We start from the raw sequence: 18,727 nt of genomic DNA, 5'->3' as shown, positions 1-18,727 counted from the left end.
TTTATTCTGTTGCAAATGGAAAAATACATGTGTTTAAAAACTTCAGTCTTTTTAGTCTAATAATGTTTATGATGAGGTGAAGAGCAGCAGTCTTTTTTGTGCTTAGTTAGAAGCGTAAGCTGCTGCTTTGTAGACACCATAGTTGCTCTTGTGCAGTTTAGCTCGTACCACTGTTTTTCCTTACTGATTTGGTCCTCACAATCAGAGTAGTGAATTGTAACAAATGTTGTATCTAAACAGTAATTCTCATCCTGTGATATGCTAGAAATAAATAAAATATTCTGAATGGGTACTGGGGAGAAGAAGATTGATGGGATCTGCAGGTACAGTGGAATTTATCGACCAGATATTTTGAGAAATGTCTTGAATCCAGTGGGGCCACCAGAACAAAGTAAGTGTAGGTTAGTTAATTGCTGGACATCTTTTAGGCTGCAGCCCTTCAACACTTGGTCTAATTGAGATCTGGTGAATGTTGCTTAACAGAAAAGATAGTTCAAAGTAAAAATCTTAAATTAGCCACAGATCTTGTAGAAAAGGGTTTCATTGCTGTTGAGTAGACACAGCTATCTCTTGAGAGTGGGTTGTTAAAGCTTTAGCTGGTACTAGCTGAAACAATAAAAAGTAAAGCTGCGCTTTGGTTAAGAAGAGAATTATTCTAGTGGCTGAAGGATAGGACAGATTTTCTCTAGGGTTTACCAATAATGAATCAGTTCTCTCCCTTTCACATGGTCCTTCACTGATTCACTGAACCCTAAAGAAAGGGGGGGGAAAGTTCTTCTGAAAGACAACTTAGCTCTTTACTTGCTGGCAGCAAGGCAGAACCAATCGTAGGACTGAACTTTTTAAAAAATTCTAAGTGTTAATTAAGTAGTGTAATTAATATTTTTTCCTTCTATAGTTCTAATAGTTGAAAAACTACTATTGCCCTGGGTATGCAACGAGTACTTTTGACCTCTGGTTTATGGATTATTTTGGCTTACAATATTTCTCTTCATAATTGAATTTTTTTTTTCCCCTTGAACAGCAAGACCATTTACAAAATTGGTAAAGGAAATGCAACTCCATCGAGATGACTTTGAAATCATAAAAGTGATTGGAAGAGGTGCATTTGGTGAGGTAAGAGGTTTTCACTCTCAGTTGTAGTAATGTAACTTTCATCATTTGTGCATCTAATTTCTTGCTACAGTTGACCTGTACTTGTCCTAAAGACAAAAGATTCACACAGATGCGTTAAAATACTTCCAAATGTGGGATGTAGCTAGGTACTAGTTAAAAGACCCTTTGAAGCAGCATATTTAGTGTCCAGTTCTGCCATTTCTATGACTGGCTCATTCTAACTTCAGTGTAGCAAAACAAGTGTCTCTTCAATGTGCGTATGAACAGGGTGGTCCCACCTAGCAGCTGCACAGCTGAATTTGGGATCTCTTCTCCCACTTGCCATATGTACTCTTCTGTGCTGCTATAATTTAACACAGAACTGGGCTGCTTCTATGGTAGGAACGTGGAGGCTGCTCCACCCATCTGCCTGTCTCTGTAGCAATCTGGTAATGCAGAAAGACGCATTTGGCTGCCTCAAAGGCTGTTCCCTGTCATCTTTGAAGATCAAAGGCTGCTGGATCTGTTTTTTGGACAGCAAGTTGAATCATGCTGGGATGATAGGAACGCCTTGTGTTTTGAGGACTCGCCAGTCCCAGGACCCTGGACTGAAGCTTTACTTCTTAATATGCTTGATGAAAGTCTCATCAGTTACAGAAGTCTGATAGGGCTTGCCACTGGCAAAAGCATTCATGAGCACATCCCCTCCAGTAGGCATAGGATACCCAAGACTTCCGGAGAACCTCAAAGACAACCCTTTCAGCATTTAAGTATGTGTAACTAAAGCCATAGCTGTCAGCAAAAGAGTTTATTAACTAGAGAATTTCTAGAAGTAAAAAAACCCTTAGATTTCTTTCAGGAAGCTTCTTTTAAGTAGTGCCACACTAAAGTCAAATGCAGTGACAGCCATTAGTGGCTCACTTCAGCCCATTAGCAGTTGGTTACAACTTCTGCTGCCGGTGGCTAAGGCTAGGCTTCCTTATTTTCATCCGGTGTTGTCTCCACAGAGAGCAGGACTGTGTGCCGTGCAGGGCTTTCCTTCCAAGCATGGTGTGCCCTGGACACGTCAAACTCTTTCACATAGGGTTTGATTGTGGGACAAAGGTATCACAGGCAGACCAGAAACTAAGCTAGAAAAATGCCAGGACACTACTTGAACTAGGTTCAGAAAGCAATGAGGGTTCTATGTGCATATGCACTTGGTAGTGGGTGAAGTAATAGCTTCATATCCACATAATTTTAAGCTACTTCAGAGACTGCTTTTGAGGAAAGTGGACACCTAAGACAGAAATTAGTGTTTCAAGAACACCTCTTCATCTGTACCATCATCTAATGGTGTGATGAGGTAACATGTAGTTCACATGTAATCATTGTGAGCATAGCTGCTGAAGGAACTTGAGCGTTCTAAGTAAAATGTCCAGATAAATAGTAACATCTTGACCTGTAAGACAAAAGTTCACTTTCTAGTGGATGTAGAACTTGATGAGTTGCAACATTTGTTACAAAAAAGGAAGTATTATCTTAGGGTAGTGGAAATACTGCATGAAAATCAGTTGGTTCTTTCACTTGAGTGTTTGTTTTTTTAGTTGGCGTGTGTTATTTGAACATGGCTTTTAGAGAGAAAAGTTACTGCAAAGAGTTTGGCAGGAAAAAGCAGAAATGGGAAGAAATTTGATAAATCAAAGGGCTGAAAGCTACAAATTAAGTCCAGAAGGAGGTCTGAGCAGAGAAGTTTATGAGTAGGTAAAAGGCCTAGAGAATCAAGACAGTAGTAGGTAACTTTCTGCCTCTCTGTTAAGCTTTTGATTTAAAGCAGTAGCACAGTTTTGAAGAGGGTGCCCCCACTTACTGCAGAATGAAATTGCTGTGCATGAGCTGGATTTCTTTTGGAGGAACTGAACCAGAACCCCTGTTCCAGGTGCGCACCAAATGTGCTTCTGGCCACAAGGAGTACATAAGGATCAATCACTGGGTTTGACTCTCCTAACAGCTTCAAAGCATGTTTGGTCCAGGAGACCAGGCTAGATACAGTCTGAAGCAAAATTCCTGAACTGCATACAGTATAGATGGGAAGGCTCAGCACAGGCTGCTTTCATCTGTTGTTCTGGTCTTGCTATGCCAAATTACTTGCTATAGTGGCTGTGACCACTGATATCTAAAGAATTTTAGATTAGTATTTTGGCAGTTTGTCTTTTGGTGGGATTAGAAGTGGTTTCTGGATCTTTGCAGAACTAGACTTGTGAATGCTATAGCTATCAAAAATGGTTGCAGGTCAAGGGAACCCTTTATAGCGACTTGCAGATGGAGTCAGTGTTGGGAATGCCTTCACACAGTATAAGTTTAAGGAAGGGCTGTTTCCTGTAGTACTTGTTCTGTTCTTTTCCAAAAAGATGCTCTTCTCCACTTAAGGAATTGACCAACTGGAAATCTCAGTACAACAGCAGATGAAGTATTTATATGAACTTCAAGAGGCTTCATTTTATACTTGCTAGGGGGTTTAAGATGACCTTTCTTAGCTTTGGATCAAGAGTCTTAAGGTGTATAAAAGATACAAATTCTGGATGGAAACTTGTATTAATAGTGTTTGGAGTGTCTGAGTCAACAATGTCTTTCATATTCCTTCATTTGGAAAAGCATGGAACTTAACTAAAGCAATTTGTACATCCCATCCCCCCTGGTGGAAATGAAATTTCACAGAAGTGAAATGGAAGTATCTTAATTTTATCCTTCTGTTAGAGCTGTGAGTGCTTACAAAGTCAGTGGTGTTAGTTGTCTGTCAATATCACGTTGTCTTGTTCATCTTTTAATTATAAAAGTTTTAGCTTATAGTTGTAGCAGCTTGAAACCTTTTGATCAGTTTAACTTATGCAGGAATCATTGATTTTAAGTTCATTATACTTTAATCCCACTTGCCAGAGAATATTTCATGCTTTTTGCTTATGAATCAATCTTTTGACCCTTGTGTATACTACACTGCTATAACTGCCAAATATTATAGGCTTTATAAAATAGTAATTATATAAAGGTTGACATTCCATAATAAGAAAATAAAATCTAGTTTCTTGAGAGGGACTTGTGGCATCTGACTTGTATAAAGCAACACTTTAGAAAACTGAATGGGGGAGCTGTAAGTAATTTTTCCATAGTACATTCATATATATAGGAACTATGTTAGAAATTAGCTGATGGGATTCTAGTAGTTACAAGGTTATTCATTAGTTCTTGTTTAAAAAAAAAAAAAACCACAGCTATCTGCTAGAAATAAATTTTAAAAATACCTATAAAATATTGTTAGAATGCATAAAGAAATTAATCAGAATGAAACTAAACATATTCCTATTAGAATTAAGTAGTTTAAATTAAATGCTGAACAGCTAAACAAGCCCAACTTCAAAAAGGATGAAAACTACATTCCATTCTTCTCAGTTTAGCTACTTTGGACTTTTTGGCGAATGCCAGGGGCTTTAGTCTTACCAAAGAACTTTTGCATAAATCGGTAGCTTCGAAGAAAGATAGCTTAAACAAAAAAGGCATGATATTAGTTATTAGTCAGGATCAGTGGTCGATTTTTGCCACACAACATGTAAGCCAAGGAAACATGGTCTTTGCCTGGAGACAGGATTGAGACCACGTGAGCTTGTCCATGTGAACACAACTGCAAAATCAGTATCTAATTTAAGGCAGATTGATCTAATTGCCAGTACATATCTGTACTGGCATGTCAGCGCCTTTTTTTTCTTTCTCCTTTTCAAACCAGCAGAACTCAACCTGGTTCTTTACAGTTTTTCCAGCAATATGAGAACAAAACCCAACTGGTAATCCAAAACCACCTGAGTGAAAGTTGTTATAGCATGGGAGATCTGAGAAAGCAAGAGAAAAAATGTTTCTTAAAGTTCTCATTATTATGCTAGGACAGAAATAGCCTAGCTCAGAACCTAGAGATTTCTTCTCTATCCACCTGCCAAAACACGCAGTTCTCCTCTTCTCGTAAACTAAGCCAGCCACTTTGCATGCAGGGTAAACTGAATGTCTGAATATCCTTTACAGCAACATTTAAGGCTCTGACTCCTGGAGTCACTGACTTGAGAACATAATTTAATTTTTTCAGAAGTTTCATAGTTATGAAGAAAAGTTTGAAATGTTCTTTGAGTGCATGACAGTTAGAATAGCATATAATTTGAAATGCTAGCTTTAAGAAGGATAAACTACTCGTGGCTCTTCCCCATTTCCTAGGGTGTATTTGCCTGGGTGTATAACCAGCTGGGTGGAATGTTTTCACGAGTGCCCCAATGTTACTTTCAGTCTTTCTTTTTTGCGGGTCATATAGGCAGATAGCTCATGTGCAGAGGGGCAACCTCCATGAGGAATAAAACTAATAATAATTAAAAAGCCCCCTGAAATAAAATCAGAACTAAAATGGTTTTCTGTAATCTTAATTCTGGTTTCTATTAATAAAATTAATGTAGAAGTCTGTCTTTGTAGACAAGAATGAGTATGTTGTGTAGGGTGAAGTTTTTTGTTAACTAATGAAAATACCCATTCTTTAGGAGAAGATTTAAAGAATATGAGCACAGAATGGAAAACTCCTCCAGCTGTTAGACCTTTAAAAAACCACACCAAAACAAAACCCAAACCCACCTGTGGCTTGAAGTTTGCACATGCCTGACTCCTTCCATCTAGAAATACTGTGGACCATTATTTGAAATGAAATAATGTCCTGAGAACCTGTGTGTGGTGGGATTGTGCTTACCTGAGAAATTTACACCAGCCGAAGAAGTGCCTTCTGTGTGCTTGGTGTTTGCCTCTGCATGCCAAGGGAACTGGGAGTACTAGTGCGACAGTATGGTGAGAGGGATAGGAGGAGCATCTTGTGTATGGGGACTGTCTGGCTCTAAATACTGGCACTTGCTCCTTTGCAGGCTTCATCTGACCTCTCAGTAATGTACTTGTAAGTCTTTAAGATCACTTTTTCTGGTTTTGTGTAAAGGACCATTTAGGCACACTGCTGTAGATTCATGTGTTTCAATGAAGAGCAGTTGTGAAGGAAGAACGATGTCAAGATGTACGTTGTTTGAGAACTTGGATTGTATAACATGGCTGACACCTCCTGGAAATTTGGCAGCACGGGACTGAAACAATTGTTTTCCTTCCCTTGTTTGTTAGCAAGGATTTCTTGAATGAGCAACGCTTACTGTGGTTCCAGCGGAAGGGTGGAACTGCTTGGTCTTGCTTAGCACAAAAATAACTAAAACTCTTAATGTGCCCCACCTAAGTATTATTGCTCTGGATGGATTAGAAATACCTTTCATATAAACGCTGTTGTGTACAGACTTGATCTGTGTAGTATTTAGTAATAGTACATGTCACCTCGACTCAGGATGCTTAGTCAGAGTCTTAGCTGGAATCAACAGATGTAAAAATGTGTTTCCAGAAGAAAATAAATAATGGTTGAGAGAACAAGACTGATCCCCTGTGTCCCATGGGTTTCTGATAAATTATGTGGTTCCTAATGAGAGATATACTGGCTAAGGGTGCAGTGAGACTCAAAAGTGAATATGCAAAACCTAAGCTTCCTGCGGACAGTCGTGCTTGGCAGTGAGACGCAGAGCTGTTTGTGCCTTTTCCACCTTGTAATCACAGCTGTAGGGTACTGAGTTTAATGTTTTTAGGTACTTCTAGAAATTAACCTGGGGCACAGTGAGCCTACAGACTGCAATTAAGGCTGTCTCTCCTATTCAGAAGCTTTGGTGATTGGTATTAGGTACCCATCAGGGACTGTACCTTCCTACATTGTAGATTAACAGAAGTTGTAAGTATTGCACACAACATATGACACTTTTCATCCAGCTGTTCAAAGAGTCAGAGCGTTCAGAATGCGATGCAGAAGAAATATTTAATTAGCTTTTCTACAGTATGCTCTTCACAAAAAAAAAAAATCAAAGCTAGCTATTTTCTGCTGTGAAGATGGACAAAGAAAGAAGCTGCTTTGTTTTGAAAATGCTTCAAAAGAGCTGGTTGCTGTCTTAGTCCTCCCCAGCTCCGTGTCTGTTTGTACGGCAGCACCAAGTTACTATGGTGACAGGCAGGTTGCAAGGAGCTGGAGAGACAGAGTTCATTGTAGTGCTGCTGCGAGACCAGCCATTTGTCTCTGCAGTCCCCCCGATTGCTGAGGAAGAGCTTAGGTGTTATTCGGGGCCTTTGTTCTTCTTTTGCAGAACCTTTCTGGCTGGCACTTGTAAGTGATTTCTTATTTGCACAACATGAAGATTCACACCGTGTGTTCAAAAAAATGATTTTGCTTTGGGAATGTGCACTGTGGCATATGAACCCTACCAAAAGACACTCAGGTGCTCATTTTAAATGTAAAATAGACATAAAAAAACTGATAGAGCAGTCCAGACCAGTTTTTCCTCAAAGATGCAGTATTAAAACTGTTAACTAATGAGCTATATATCAAAGACTTTTCATATCCAAGAGTATCAGGAGGATAAAGCAGTTTCTGCAGTGTTTTTTCAGTAGCTAGTGTCCAAGATACCAATAGCATGAGACAGAAATAGAAGAGTAAAAGTGGCATATACAAGCTTTAACTGAAGGAAATGACTGTAATATTTAATTGTGAATCTGGTAATAAGGCATTATGGATAAATTGTTTACATCTGAAATGACATTTTGTCTCTTTTCCCGGTTGAAAGGCTTGTTTAAAATCTGTGCTCAAATGTCTAAAGCCATTCCAAGTTCCTGCCAAAGGTTAATTCATGGTAATTTTACACTATGTTATCCATGTAATTTTATTGTCCATTAGCCTAAGCAGATCTTCTATCATCCTTATTACTGATGTCCTTCCTTCCAGTTTTATTTGTAGGTAGCAATCATATCCACTTTTTGACTTTTTTTTTTTTTGAACAAGTAAAGCTTTTTCTGTTCCCACGGTAGTACGAGGCTCTTTAGTTCCTTGATCATCTCAGTAGTCCTCCTTCACACCTGCTCCAGATTAAGTTTATTTCTCTGAGATGTGGCTGTGTGTGGAGTTTCCAGTGAGTTTGTATTTCTACAAGGCAGTAGTGTTTACCCATCCCATCCCTAGTGGTGTGTATCTGCCTATGAATTCCAGAGTTGTGTTTGTCTTTTTCTTTAACTACCTGCCCTTATGAGCTGATTGCATGAGGATTATCACCTGTACGTCTGTGTTCCTCTTCTGTTCAGCTGAGAACTTTTTGCATTTGAGTTTCACCTTATTCCTGAAAGTCCAGTCCTTGAGGATAAGTTTTACCTGAAAGTTTAATGTGCCATGAGCATGAATAGTGTCCTAGTCAGCTTTTTTTATCTTTGCTTTGAAATTAATGCCAGCATGGTTTCCAAGAAGTCTTTTTGTTAACTATCTTAATTGTTTTCTGGAAATCCAGTCTTGCATTTAAATGACTTCTGCACTTTCTTATGCCATACTTATCATTTACATAAAAGAAGATTTGTAACTTGATGCTGCTTACTAATGCTGATCATGTCACTCAAAGGGCAGAGTACAGTGGTGGGAAGTTCTGTCATGTTTGTAGAGGCTGATTTGGCTCAGATTCCCACCCTGTAGGTTTCATCGGGGCACAAGGAAAGGTGGAACTTGGCCTAGGATGGCTTTGCGCGTTGCAGCCCTAAATGTCAATATCAAGTGGGTTTTAAAGACCAAAATGCAGCAAAATACTCTATAAAACAATTGAAGAAGCAAATACTAGCTCTTGCCAAAGTCTAAAAATGTTATTTTAGCTATATTGGTTCTTTTTTTATTTTGTTGCAGTACAAGTGAAACAGAGCTTTTAGGCAAAAAGTACAGAAAGAAAATGGATGGCGGAAGTAATACAAATCTGATAGGGTGTTGTGGTGTGTAGTTACCACAGCTGGCTCTCACTTATGCTTTAGCCCCAGTTCTCATACGTTTTTTTGACATCAATCTGTCTAAAGTTGGTTGAAGTGTAGGCACTAGGATTCATTAGGCTTTCTGAGGTCCTTGAGGAAATATACTTGATCTTCATTGCAGTGTCCCTGCTGCTGTGAATCTTGAGCATGACGAGTCACAGTGATGGTAATCAAATCAGCTGGTGACAGCTTAGACCCATATGGGCTTGCCTGGAAGGAGGGTTGCAGTGGCAGGGGAACCCCTGCATCTGGAATTTTTCCTTGTCAGTGTTTTAAGACTTGGTAAAACAGAATCACCTAAACCTCTCTACCAAACCAGTCTGTGATTGTTGAGTGTTCAGAACCCCTGATTCTCCATTCCAGCCTAGCATAATGAGATGCAAGTTGGGTAAGTTTTAATTTTCTTAATTTGACACAGGTATCAAAGATAGTTGTTCTGGGTCAGAGGTGTATGGATTAGTTAGCCCACATCCCATCCCTTTGGCCAGGTAGAGAGGTGTAGGAAAAGAATCCAAGGACAGAGCAGAGCTGAACCCTCCCAGCTTCCAGCGGCTGAGGGTTCAGGGACTCCCTAACCACACCTGTAACTCAGTGGTCAGTAGTCACTGAGACTTCTGCTGTGTGTGTTACTCGCGTATTAAGCATGTACTTAAATACTTTCTGAATACTTAGGTGTCCACAGCAGCCTGTGGCTGAGTTTCAGAACTGTTGTGTGACAATACTACTTCCTTAATCTTGCTACCTTTTTATTTTATTTGATGCTTTTCAATTTCTGTGTTATGAGAAACAGCAAATAATTGTTCTCTGTTCATCTTCTCTGTGACATTCATGGTTTTGTATGCCGATCATAGCTGTTATCTCTTCCAGGCCTGGAATATTTTAGGTTATTAAATCTTTTTCTTCAGAAGCTATTTTATACCTCTGCTTGTCCCTTTTTTTCCTTTCATTATCCTTAACATACTTTTTTTTTTTAAACTTCTATTACAGTGTAAGTTGTAATAGCCTTGGAAATGAAGAGTGAGTGTCAAAATTAAATCCTGGTATTTTACAGTCTGTGCATAACATGAGCACTTGTTCAGCCAGTAGACTTTTAAACTTTGAAGACAGAAGCAATGCTTTTGTTCTTAAAGTAGGCATTTACAGCAGTGTACAAATCTGCGTCCTTTGGAATACCTCTGAACACCAACTGAGTATTTTTTCTTACGTTAGTAAATGTGGTGGATTGGTATGTAGTATAGGAGCTATTATATTTAAAACCTGACATCTTGCATGGTTAGCACAATTGCAATGTAAGAGGTTTCTGTTTGATCTCGCAAAGTGGTCAGTGTGATTATTATAATTGAATTTGAGGTGTGCCAGAGAAAGAGGAATTAATGCAAAAGTAAGAAAAAACAACTATACCGCAGCATCTCAGAAGCCACCAAAGCGTTATATGACAAATGTAAACTTAGAAATACTGCCACCTGATGAAGAAAGTAAAAGAAAGCTAATGCGAGGAAACACTGAGGTGTTTTATGGAACAAAGGGTGTAGGATTTTTTGCAATGTAGCAACAATATTCTTGCTTATAGTAGTACTGAGTTTATCAAGGCATAATTTAGTTCGTGCTTCCCTGTTTCAATTCAGACATCAGTGAGGTTTGGGTTTTGCATTTCTGTTTGTTTTCTTAAAAAAAAAAAAAAACAAACCCTAATGATTAGAATGGGTTGAGGAGTCAGGTCCAGTCAGGCCAAAATTCTGTTTCTTCTGTGAGGCATCTTCTGCACCTTTCAGGTTTATTTTCAGAGATAAAATTATTGGGGAATTACCTATTTTGCTGTATGGTTGCATGAATTTTTCTGCTGGCACAAGAAGCTGTCCCACTGTTGCTCTTACAACTAAAGCAGCAGTGTGTTTACTGGTGCCATAACTTGATAACCACTTAATGTGGAAATATGAGTCAACTTTCCTTTTATTAATTCTACTTTTTCTTCCACAGAAGACTATTATCTTCATCCAGAAAGTTTAAATTGGGATTTTTTTAAGCAGTCCCTTCAGTTGAAAATAAATAGCACTAATATAGATAGCAACTGAGGAATTGCTAAGCAGGTCCTACAGATTTAGCTTCCTTTTTCTTTTCTTTTTTCCAGGCCTGTTCTCATTTACTACTTTGTTCTAACGTTTGCACAGGTCCTCAGCTGTGCATGTCCTCAGCGATGCCAGACTCCCATCATTCCTCAGCAGTTGAGCATGCTTCAGACTTCCGCCATCCTGCAGTGCTTTCAGACAGTGATGGCCTTAGATAAAGTGCAGTAGATGCATATCTGAGTTCTGATTTGTGCACTATATTTGTACTGAAATCGCTGAGCAGTTCTAGTGTTGTGGTGTAATGAAACTTGAATGTTGCTACTTCAGGGCTCGCAGAGCTATGCTTGCAAATTGCTCCTGCCCCAGAGCTTTTGTTGTGTCTGCAGCAGGTAATTGCACTCAGTTCTGGTCTGTCCCTTCAGTGAAGATGGGGGTATTTCCTGAGTCATCATGTTCTGTATGGAACAGAGTTTAAAATGTATAGTGGGTAATGTCAGCATCTTGCAGTTTCTCAAAGCTTTTAATGTGTAGTTTGACTTAGTGTGCCTTCAGCTTTATCAGAGTAATGATTCAATTAAGTGTATAGAGGGAGGTTGTTACAATGGCTTTTAACTGCAAGGCTGTGATGAGGCTAGGAGCAAGGCTAAACGTTTTAGGCCATTACTGAAGGTCGGTGTTGAACACTTTCATATGTGCCAAGGAACTTCATGTGTTTGGTTGAGACTTTCTCGTCTTAGTCATCCTTCCCACACAGCACGAGCAGTGTCTGCAGGAGGTGTTTGTAGGCCAGGAGACACTGGGATGTAATGTAGCTATGGATATTCTACATTGCTTACAGAAGCTGCTTCTTAGTGCCGTGTCTTTCCCAGCTGCGTTTAAGGCCAGATTCCCATGTCTTTCCTGTGATGGGTACCTGCTAGTCCTTTCCTTAAGATATGTTTCTGTTATGTGACTCTATGTGCAGGTGTGTACTAGGTGTCACTCATCCGTTACGTGACCTGGTGAGTGGAGCTTCACGCACTGAGGGGTGGGAGGCTTAGGTATGCATCTGCAGAGTGAGGTGTCTGTCTAAATGTGAATATCCTATTCTTGTGTTACTGGGGGAGCAGTTGTCTCCCTGCCCCTCATCTGGAACTTCTTTACTGGTAAGGTGCAGGGAGGTATTATATTTTCCTCTTCCCTCCTCAGGACTTCTGACTTTGTATAGTGTTGCTCTGCTTGACACGCTATTCCAACCTTGTTTTATAGTCAGTGTCTTCTTAGAGCTGCTGTAGCTCCTGGATCTCTTATGGATAAGAGTTTTTAAGCAACAGAGAGGCGAGCTGATGTGATTCCTGTTACTTTTCCCACTGCTATTCAGAGCTCTGTTGGAAGCAATGAAAGCTGGTTGGTTTTCTCCTCCTGAAATAGAGACGAGCTGAGAAGCAGCAGAAATATTCAAGCAGTCTATGTATAGTCCTGTGAAAATGTTGCTGTCTTAGTCGTGATGCCTGCTTTTCTTTTGCCAACTGGAAGAATTTTGTGGAAATGATGGCTTTACTACAAGAAGAATTAGTTTTGGTCTTGGAGAATACAAGTCTTGGTCAAAATAAAGTCTTTGCATTCCTAAGCCTTGAAGTTTTTGTATTCTTCTGGTTTTTCTTCCACTGTACAGCTATGTGCACAGCTACTGTTCGTAATAGACCAGTCTAAGCAAGTCTAATACACAGGATGCATAGTAAAATGCTTCAAGCAAAATGATGAATAAGTAAATGAATACTGTTTTTGCTTCTTTTTAAATATCTGCATACAGTACACAAAAGCGTGTTAATTTGCAAATGTCTTTCAAGTTTCTGAAACCTGAAATGTGACAACAAATTAGTTAAATGTAGTGTATTTCTATTGACAGCAGCATTTCTTGTTTTCTCAGGCTGCCCTTTTAAACGTTGCCTCATTGGCTGAAGGCACTGCATACAAGCATCGCTTGTTCTTGGCAAACAATGCAGCTTTACTACACATCTTCATATGAAAAGCTTCATGTTCCTCCTGTATCATCCCCTGTGTACTTGATCATGAGCACTTGACCACACATGGTGTGCTGTGCATCAAGCACATAGTAGTAATGTAGGAGGAATATAGAAGGAGCAAAGACTCAAGCTGTAGTTTATCAAAGTGTGAGTTGATTGCTGATGACTCCTTAGTAACTTACTTTATTAATTTGTGAACATTAAGCTGTTTGAAAATTGTATTTCTCTGACCATGCCTTTGTGTGAATATTAAGCTGTTTAAATATTGTATTTCTCTGACCATGCTTTTGTTAAATAAAGATGTCTTATTATTTCAGGTTGCAGTTGTTAAAATGAAGTGTACAGAGCGCATTTACGCAATGAAAATTCTAAATAAATGGGAAATGCTTAAAAGGGCAGAGGTAAGTAATATGGTTCTTTAACGCATAGAATTTTTAAAATGACATTAGGAAAATTACATTGAAGCTCTTCCAGATTAGGAAGAATTATTTCATAAGCATAGGAGCTTCATTCTTTTTTCTTTTTTTCTTAAGCTGTTTTAATGCAATCAAGTCTGACAGTCCCTTCCAGGCGTCTGTTGTTCTCAGCATTACTGTGTATTCGTTTACCAGACAGTCTGCCCTAGTTCTTACCCTGAATTTATTGGCCAGATTTTTGTTTACAATAAAGGCAAGTTAAAGACTGCATGAAAGCTGAGATTGGTGCTACTATGACATTCACAGCTGTATACAAAAACATTATGAAAAGATCTTTTTTGTCTTGCATTCAGAAAGCATACATTAAGGAGCTTTACATCCTACAGTTTGTAACAGGATTTATATAACTGGTGAAACTATAACTAAATATTTTGGAATCACAGATTCAGATTGTAAAACAAAATGTGTTAAGAAGGTAAATCTGTTTAAGAAGGGTATTTTTGGTGAAAGGAGATATACATTGTCACAACAAATTATGGAAATGTGAATGATTACTTCACAGATTAGGAAAGGACCTACTAAGAATATGCCATGGGAAGTGGCATATTCCTAAGATGCATACTCTTGCACAGTAGAGGAAAACCTTATGGCAAATGTAATATTACATAAGTCAGCAGGTGAATGAGCAAGAGATTTGAGGGGAAAATACATGTAGTGTATCAATACTTGCAGCAGTTCTGTTAAGGGGCGAAAGCTAGCTGCTTGCTGAGGACTGAGCCTGCTGACCCTTCCCTGTCCCATTCTTCTGTCCCCTTCCTGACACCTCCTGCCCGCCAGCCTACCCTTCCTAGTCCCTCCCTTCCTTTCAGTGAGTCAGTGCCAGCTCTTTTCCTGTGAATAAATCTCCTCCCTGTTGTTAAGTCCCTCTTCACCGTTGCCTTTGCCCGATTTAGTCACATTCCGTCCATCGCTCCATGCTCCTCTTTACAAGCGGCTGCAGCCGCTGCCGCTCGACTGTTCTTTGAGCTCTCAGGAGAGTTCACACTCATGGCTGTGCTGCATCAGCAGTTCTGCATTAAGCCTTCCCCTGTATGGGGGAAATTTGGTGTCCTTTCTGCACAGATTTCAGTTGGGTTAATTCATCGGTCCGTATAGAATTGTTTTAAACCGAAATGCTTGTAGGCGGCTCCCAAACTCTAATGGAAATACAGCTATGCTGGCTTACTTCAGTCATTTTTAAAGTGACTTAATTAAATGGCCTACCTTAATAGCTGAAACTTTTACATGTAGAGTTGTCCTGAGAAGACAGCTGTTTACAAATTGTCTTCAAATTATGTGACTAACTCCTCTTAGCCTCTTAAGCAGGCAAGAGGTGAAAGAGTGTTATCCACCAAGAAAGATGTATAATGAGCAATAGTTTTTCCAATACACACCTAGGACAAGTAATAGTCCAGCTAAGTTCTTTCTGCTGATTTTCCCTATCTACAAAAGACAATGAAGGAACTGTCTTCTCTGCTGTGCGCCTTTGTCTATTCCTGTTTGGTTTGCTCGCTTCATTTGGCTTTTCTGGATAAGCAAGACTTTATAACCTGCATATCAGGTTCATAAAACATCTGGATGTTAAAATTTCCCAAATGTGGTAAAACTTGTTAGTTTTTAAAATGAAGCCTGCAAGAATACAGTAGCCTCTTAAGTGGGCAGCTCCATTGAAAAGCAGACTTCAGGTGTTATATTATCCACTGTATAAGTGCTCTAAGAAGCATGTTGTTATACTGGTTTACGTTTTGTTTGTATGACTTATTAAACATAGGGAAAAGTTATCTAAATACTGCTTATTTGTGTACTAGCTGCAAGAAAAAATATGGTCAGAAGCCACTGAAATACAGGAAAGATTAGTGAATATCAACTGACATCTGTAAATGGATTGTAAGCAAAAATAGGCATGACATTTATGTTAAGGTGGACCATTTGTATTCGTTGTTCTGACAGCAAAATACATAGTCGTTAGTGTATTACTGTTGACAGTTCCAAATAAGTCCTGACTGGCTGATTAGGCAGCCTGTCATGCTTTTTCAAGGCACGTCTCAAGGCCTTTTAAGCTAGTGTAAGCAGAGAAGGAGCGTTTTATACTTTGAATTCATGATGCAAAGTATTCAGCAGCATTACTGGTTTTGAAGTGTTCATAACATTCCCTCGCTATTTGAGGTTGCACAGTGAACTGGATCAAGGAACTGATGTCTTCGAAAATAAACAAACTAGTTTTCTGTGTTGGCAGCCTCCTCACATCGTGATGCCAGAAGAACTGAGAAGTGCTGTGCTCTGGTGCTGCGGGCAGGCAATAGGATTACTTGGAACTGCTGTTGCTGCCAAACTTTTTGTAGAGTGATACTTTGGCCTTGCGTTCGTAAACCGTTAAACCACTCTCAGTTAACATTTAATTACAATTTACATCTCTGCACCAATAATTACTAACTTTACAACGTGGCCACAGTATGGTCGTCTTCAGTAGAAATGTAAATTGACTTTTGCTTCCTTAGGGGGAAAAATGGTTGAGATACCTTTATAAGATGCAATCAGTATATGGTAAGGCTTGAGCTTCACAGGCATATTCCTTCTGTAGTACATTTTCTAAGACATCTGGACAAGTGGCAATGACAAAAAAAAAAAAAAAATCAATTATTATCTAGAACCCAAACGCTTGAATCTGCAGCTACTGAATATCCTAATAAAGGCTCTTTGAATTAAGAGTAGTGGAAGAGTTCCACGGTCTGCATCTTGATGGTTCTGATCCAATAAAAACGTTAATATATTTTTATTAAGGAGGACTCGCTTGAAGTTTATGAAAGTTGGTTTTATGTAAAGATGCTGAGAAAACCTGTTGCACAGAGCTTGCTTCTGTGAAGTGTTGCAGTGTGCTATTTGAAGTAGAGCAAAGATTATTGAAAATGAAAATATATTATACTGGACAAAGATAAGACAGTAATAGTAAAATCTGCTTATTTCCTGTAGTGTGTTGGCAGTGTCTGGAACTGGAACTGTAATGTAAGAAAAGTATACATGAAACTCTATTTTCACAAACGTCTTTTTCAGAAGAATCAGACTTACTTCCCTAGAGCCATTATCTTTCTGCTACAGGTTGCAGTGACAAGTTATCATTTTTCTGGCTTTTAAAAATACATTATGGAACAAAGATTCAGTGTTGACTTGAATTGCTTTGTGGGCTTTTTGGTGTTTTGGAAGGTGTGTGTTGTGTGTTGTTGGTTTGCTTGTTTGTGGGGTTTTTTTGGTGTGGTGGGTTTTTTGGCGGGGGGGGGGGGGTGTTGGTTTTTTTTTAAGGTCACAGTCAGGATTAGAGTGACTGAATGCCTGACTACCAGCCTGCAGAGATTCCCTGGCTTGTCACGTGTGCAGACTGTATTCCAATGAATAGAGACCTCTGTTCAGTAATTTTAAATATGCCAATAAAATATCCATATATATTCATCCTGTGAAAACTACTTGTTGATGTTGACAATGGCTTTTTTCTCTCTCTTCCTTTAGACAGCTTGCTTCCGAGAGGAGAGAAATGTCTTGGTGAATGGAGATTGTCAGTGGATTACTACATTGCACTATGCCTTTCAAGATGAGAACTATTTGGTATGTTTGATTCATCAGCAAATAAAAGCTTTAGGTTATGAAAGAACTTTATTTTTGGTACTTTTAAGGATATTAGTGCAATAAATCAGTCCACCTCATGCCTCGCAGCATTGTTTCAACATTCTTGTTTTCTCCTTGAAGAAAAACTTCAAAGGGACTGACTGTAACTCCAGGAGAATGAGAAAGTCATGTAGTACTGTAGTATATAGAGGTTTAGTTAAGCACCTTAAATTAACTAATCTGCCCTTACATATCATGCTTAAGTTTAATGTTTTGGATAACATTGCAATTAAATAATTTGAGAGGTGTTAACTCTGTGAAAGTAGGGAATATTTTTATTTTATTTTAAACTTTCAGAATGTCTTTTGAAGCAAGATTTTGTTTAAAAATGGCAAAAGTAATTTAAAATTTTATTTAAAAAAAATGATTAAACTGGTATTTTAAAAGCCTCAGGAAAAAAAAGTCTATTTCTTAAAAGTATTTAAATAACATACATTTTAAAATCAGCAGATTGGTCATCTCAGTAGTTTGAGAGACTTTAGCAACTGTTTATAAAGAAAGTCATTACTCCTATTACATTTTTTAATGATGGGTTACTAGAACATATAAGCTATGTTTACTGTAGTCACAGAAGGCAGGAGAGTACTGGTCAGGAGCAAAGTCAGTGAATCTCCAACATACTGCGGTATACTGTACCATACAGCTTCCGTGTGGCTACTTGAGGCTGGGTTTGCAAACCTGCTATTTCTGTAACAACTGACATAGTTGTAATGTGAAAGTTTTCACCTTCTTAACACCTTTTAGATAGTACCACAGTAGCAAGTCATGATTATAAATAAGACAAAAATGTGTTGATAAAAGGCTGACAGTGAGTTCAGGAACTAAGCATATGAAAGAGAAAATACTCAAACATTTTCACAGGTGCTGAAACAAAACAAATTATTTTCACTGTCATGTTGAAAGTATTTTCGGAATAACAAGCACATCATAAACAAGTAGTTAGGTCTCAGACTCTCATTTACAGGCTATTTCCATTGAATGCTTTGTGATAGATTCAGATTTTCAACCTCTCAAAGTTTAGTTATCTCTGGCACTGCCTCATGAAGATAGCTCATAATTTCAAATTCCCTCAGAACCAGCCTTCAGACTTGCATAAAAACCTAAGACATCCTATAACATATTTCCAAGTAGCTCGTAAGAATGGAGCTACCTAAGAAAAAATTGTTAGCTGTGCAAGAGAGCGAGCAGTAGTAAATGACAGTATAGAGAGGGATCTAGTGTTGCTAATACCGTTTTATACAAATCTGTTCCAAGCAAGCTATAGCAGTATAATACATTTCTTTTCCCCAAGTTCCCAAAAACATTTAGATGTTGAAGTTTCACTTGACAGCAGAGTTTAGACATCTAGCATGTAATTTAAGATCCAGTATCTAAGAAAGCAACAACTCTGCCTGGCAGCCAAAGTCATCAGATTCCCAGCTTGCCTGAGGTCTGGTTCTGCATGTGCTGAAATGCTGCCTTCCAATTTGATCTGTTACTCAGCATCCATCTCATGTAAATGTCTTGTGCTCACAGATGGAGTGTATCTGCATCTCAGTCCCTC

At 38.8% G+C, this 18,727-nt stretch overlaps 1 protein-coding gene across 6 annotated transcripts in view; it reads left to right on the top strand.

Annotated features, from left to right (window-relative positions):
* Nucleotides 1-18,727, top strand: part of CDC42BPB (CDC42 binding protein kinase beta) — a 99,958-nt gene that overhangs the window by 28,452 nt on the left and 52,779 nt on the right. For all 6 annotated transcript variants that reach the window (XM_050898330.1, XM_050898329.1, XM_050898325.1 and 3 more), the window contains exons 2-4: nucleotides 1,025-1,116; nucleotides 13,390-13,473; nucleotides 17,029-17,124. In XM_050898330.1, coding sequence (XP_050754287.1) covers nucleotides 1,025-1,116; nucleotides 13,390-13,473; nucleotides 17,029-17,124 — 272 coding nt within the window. The remainder of the gene's footprint in view (nucleotides 1-1,024; nucleotides 1,117-13,389; nucleotides 13,474-17,028; nucleotides 17,125-18,727) is intronic.

This window comes from Gymnogyps californianus, chromosome 5 (genome assembly GCF_018139145.2).
Source record: "Gymnogyps californianus isolate 813 chromosome 5, ASM1813914v2, whole genome shotgun sequence".
NCBI classification, from domain to species: Eukaryota; Metazoa; Chordata; class Aves; order Accipitriformes; family Cathartidae; genus Gymnogyps; species Gymnogyps californianus.
Note: the sequence above shows the minus strand (reverse complement) of the source record. Positions and strands in the feature narration are given on the sequence as shown.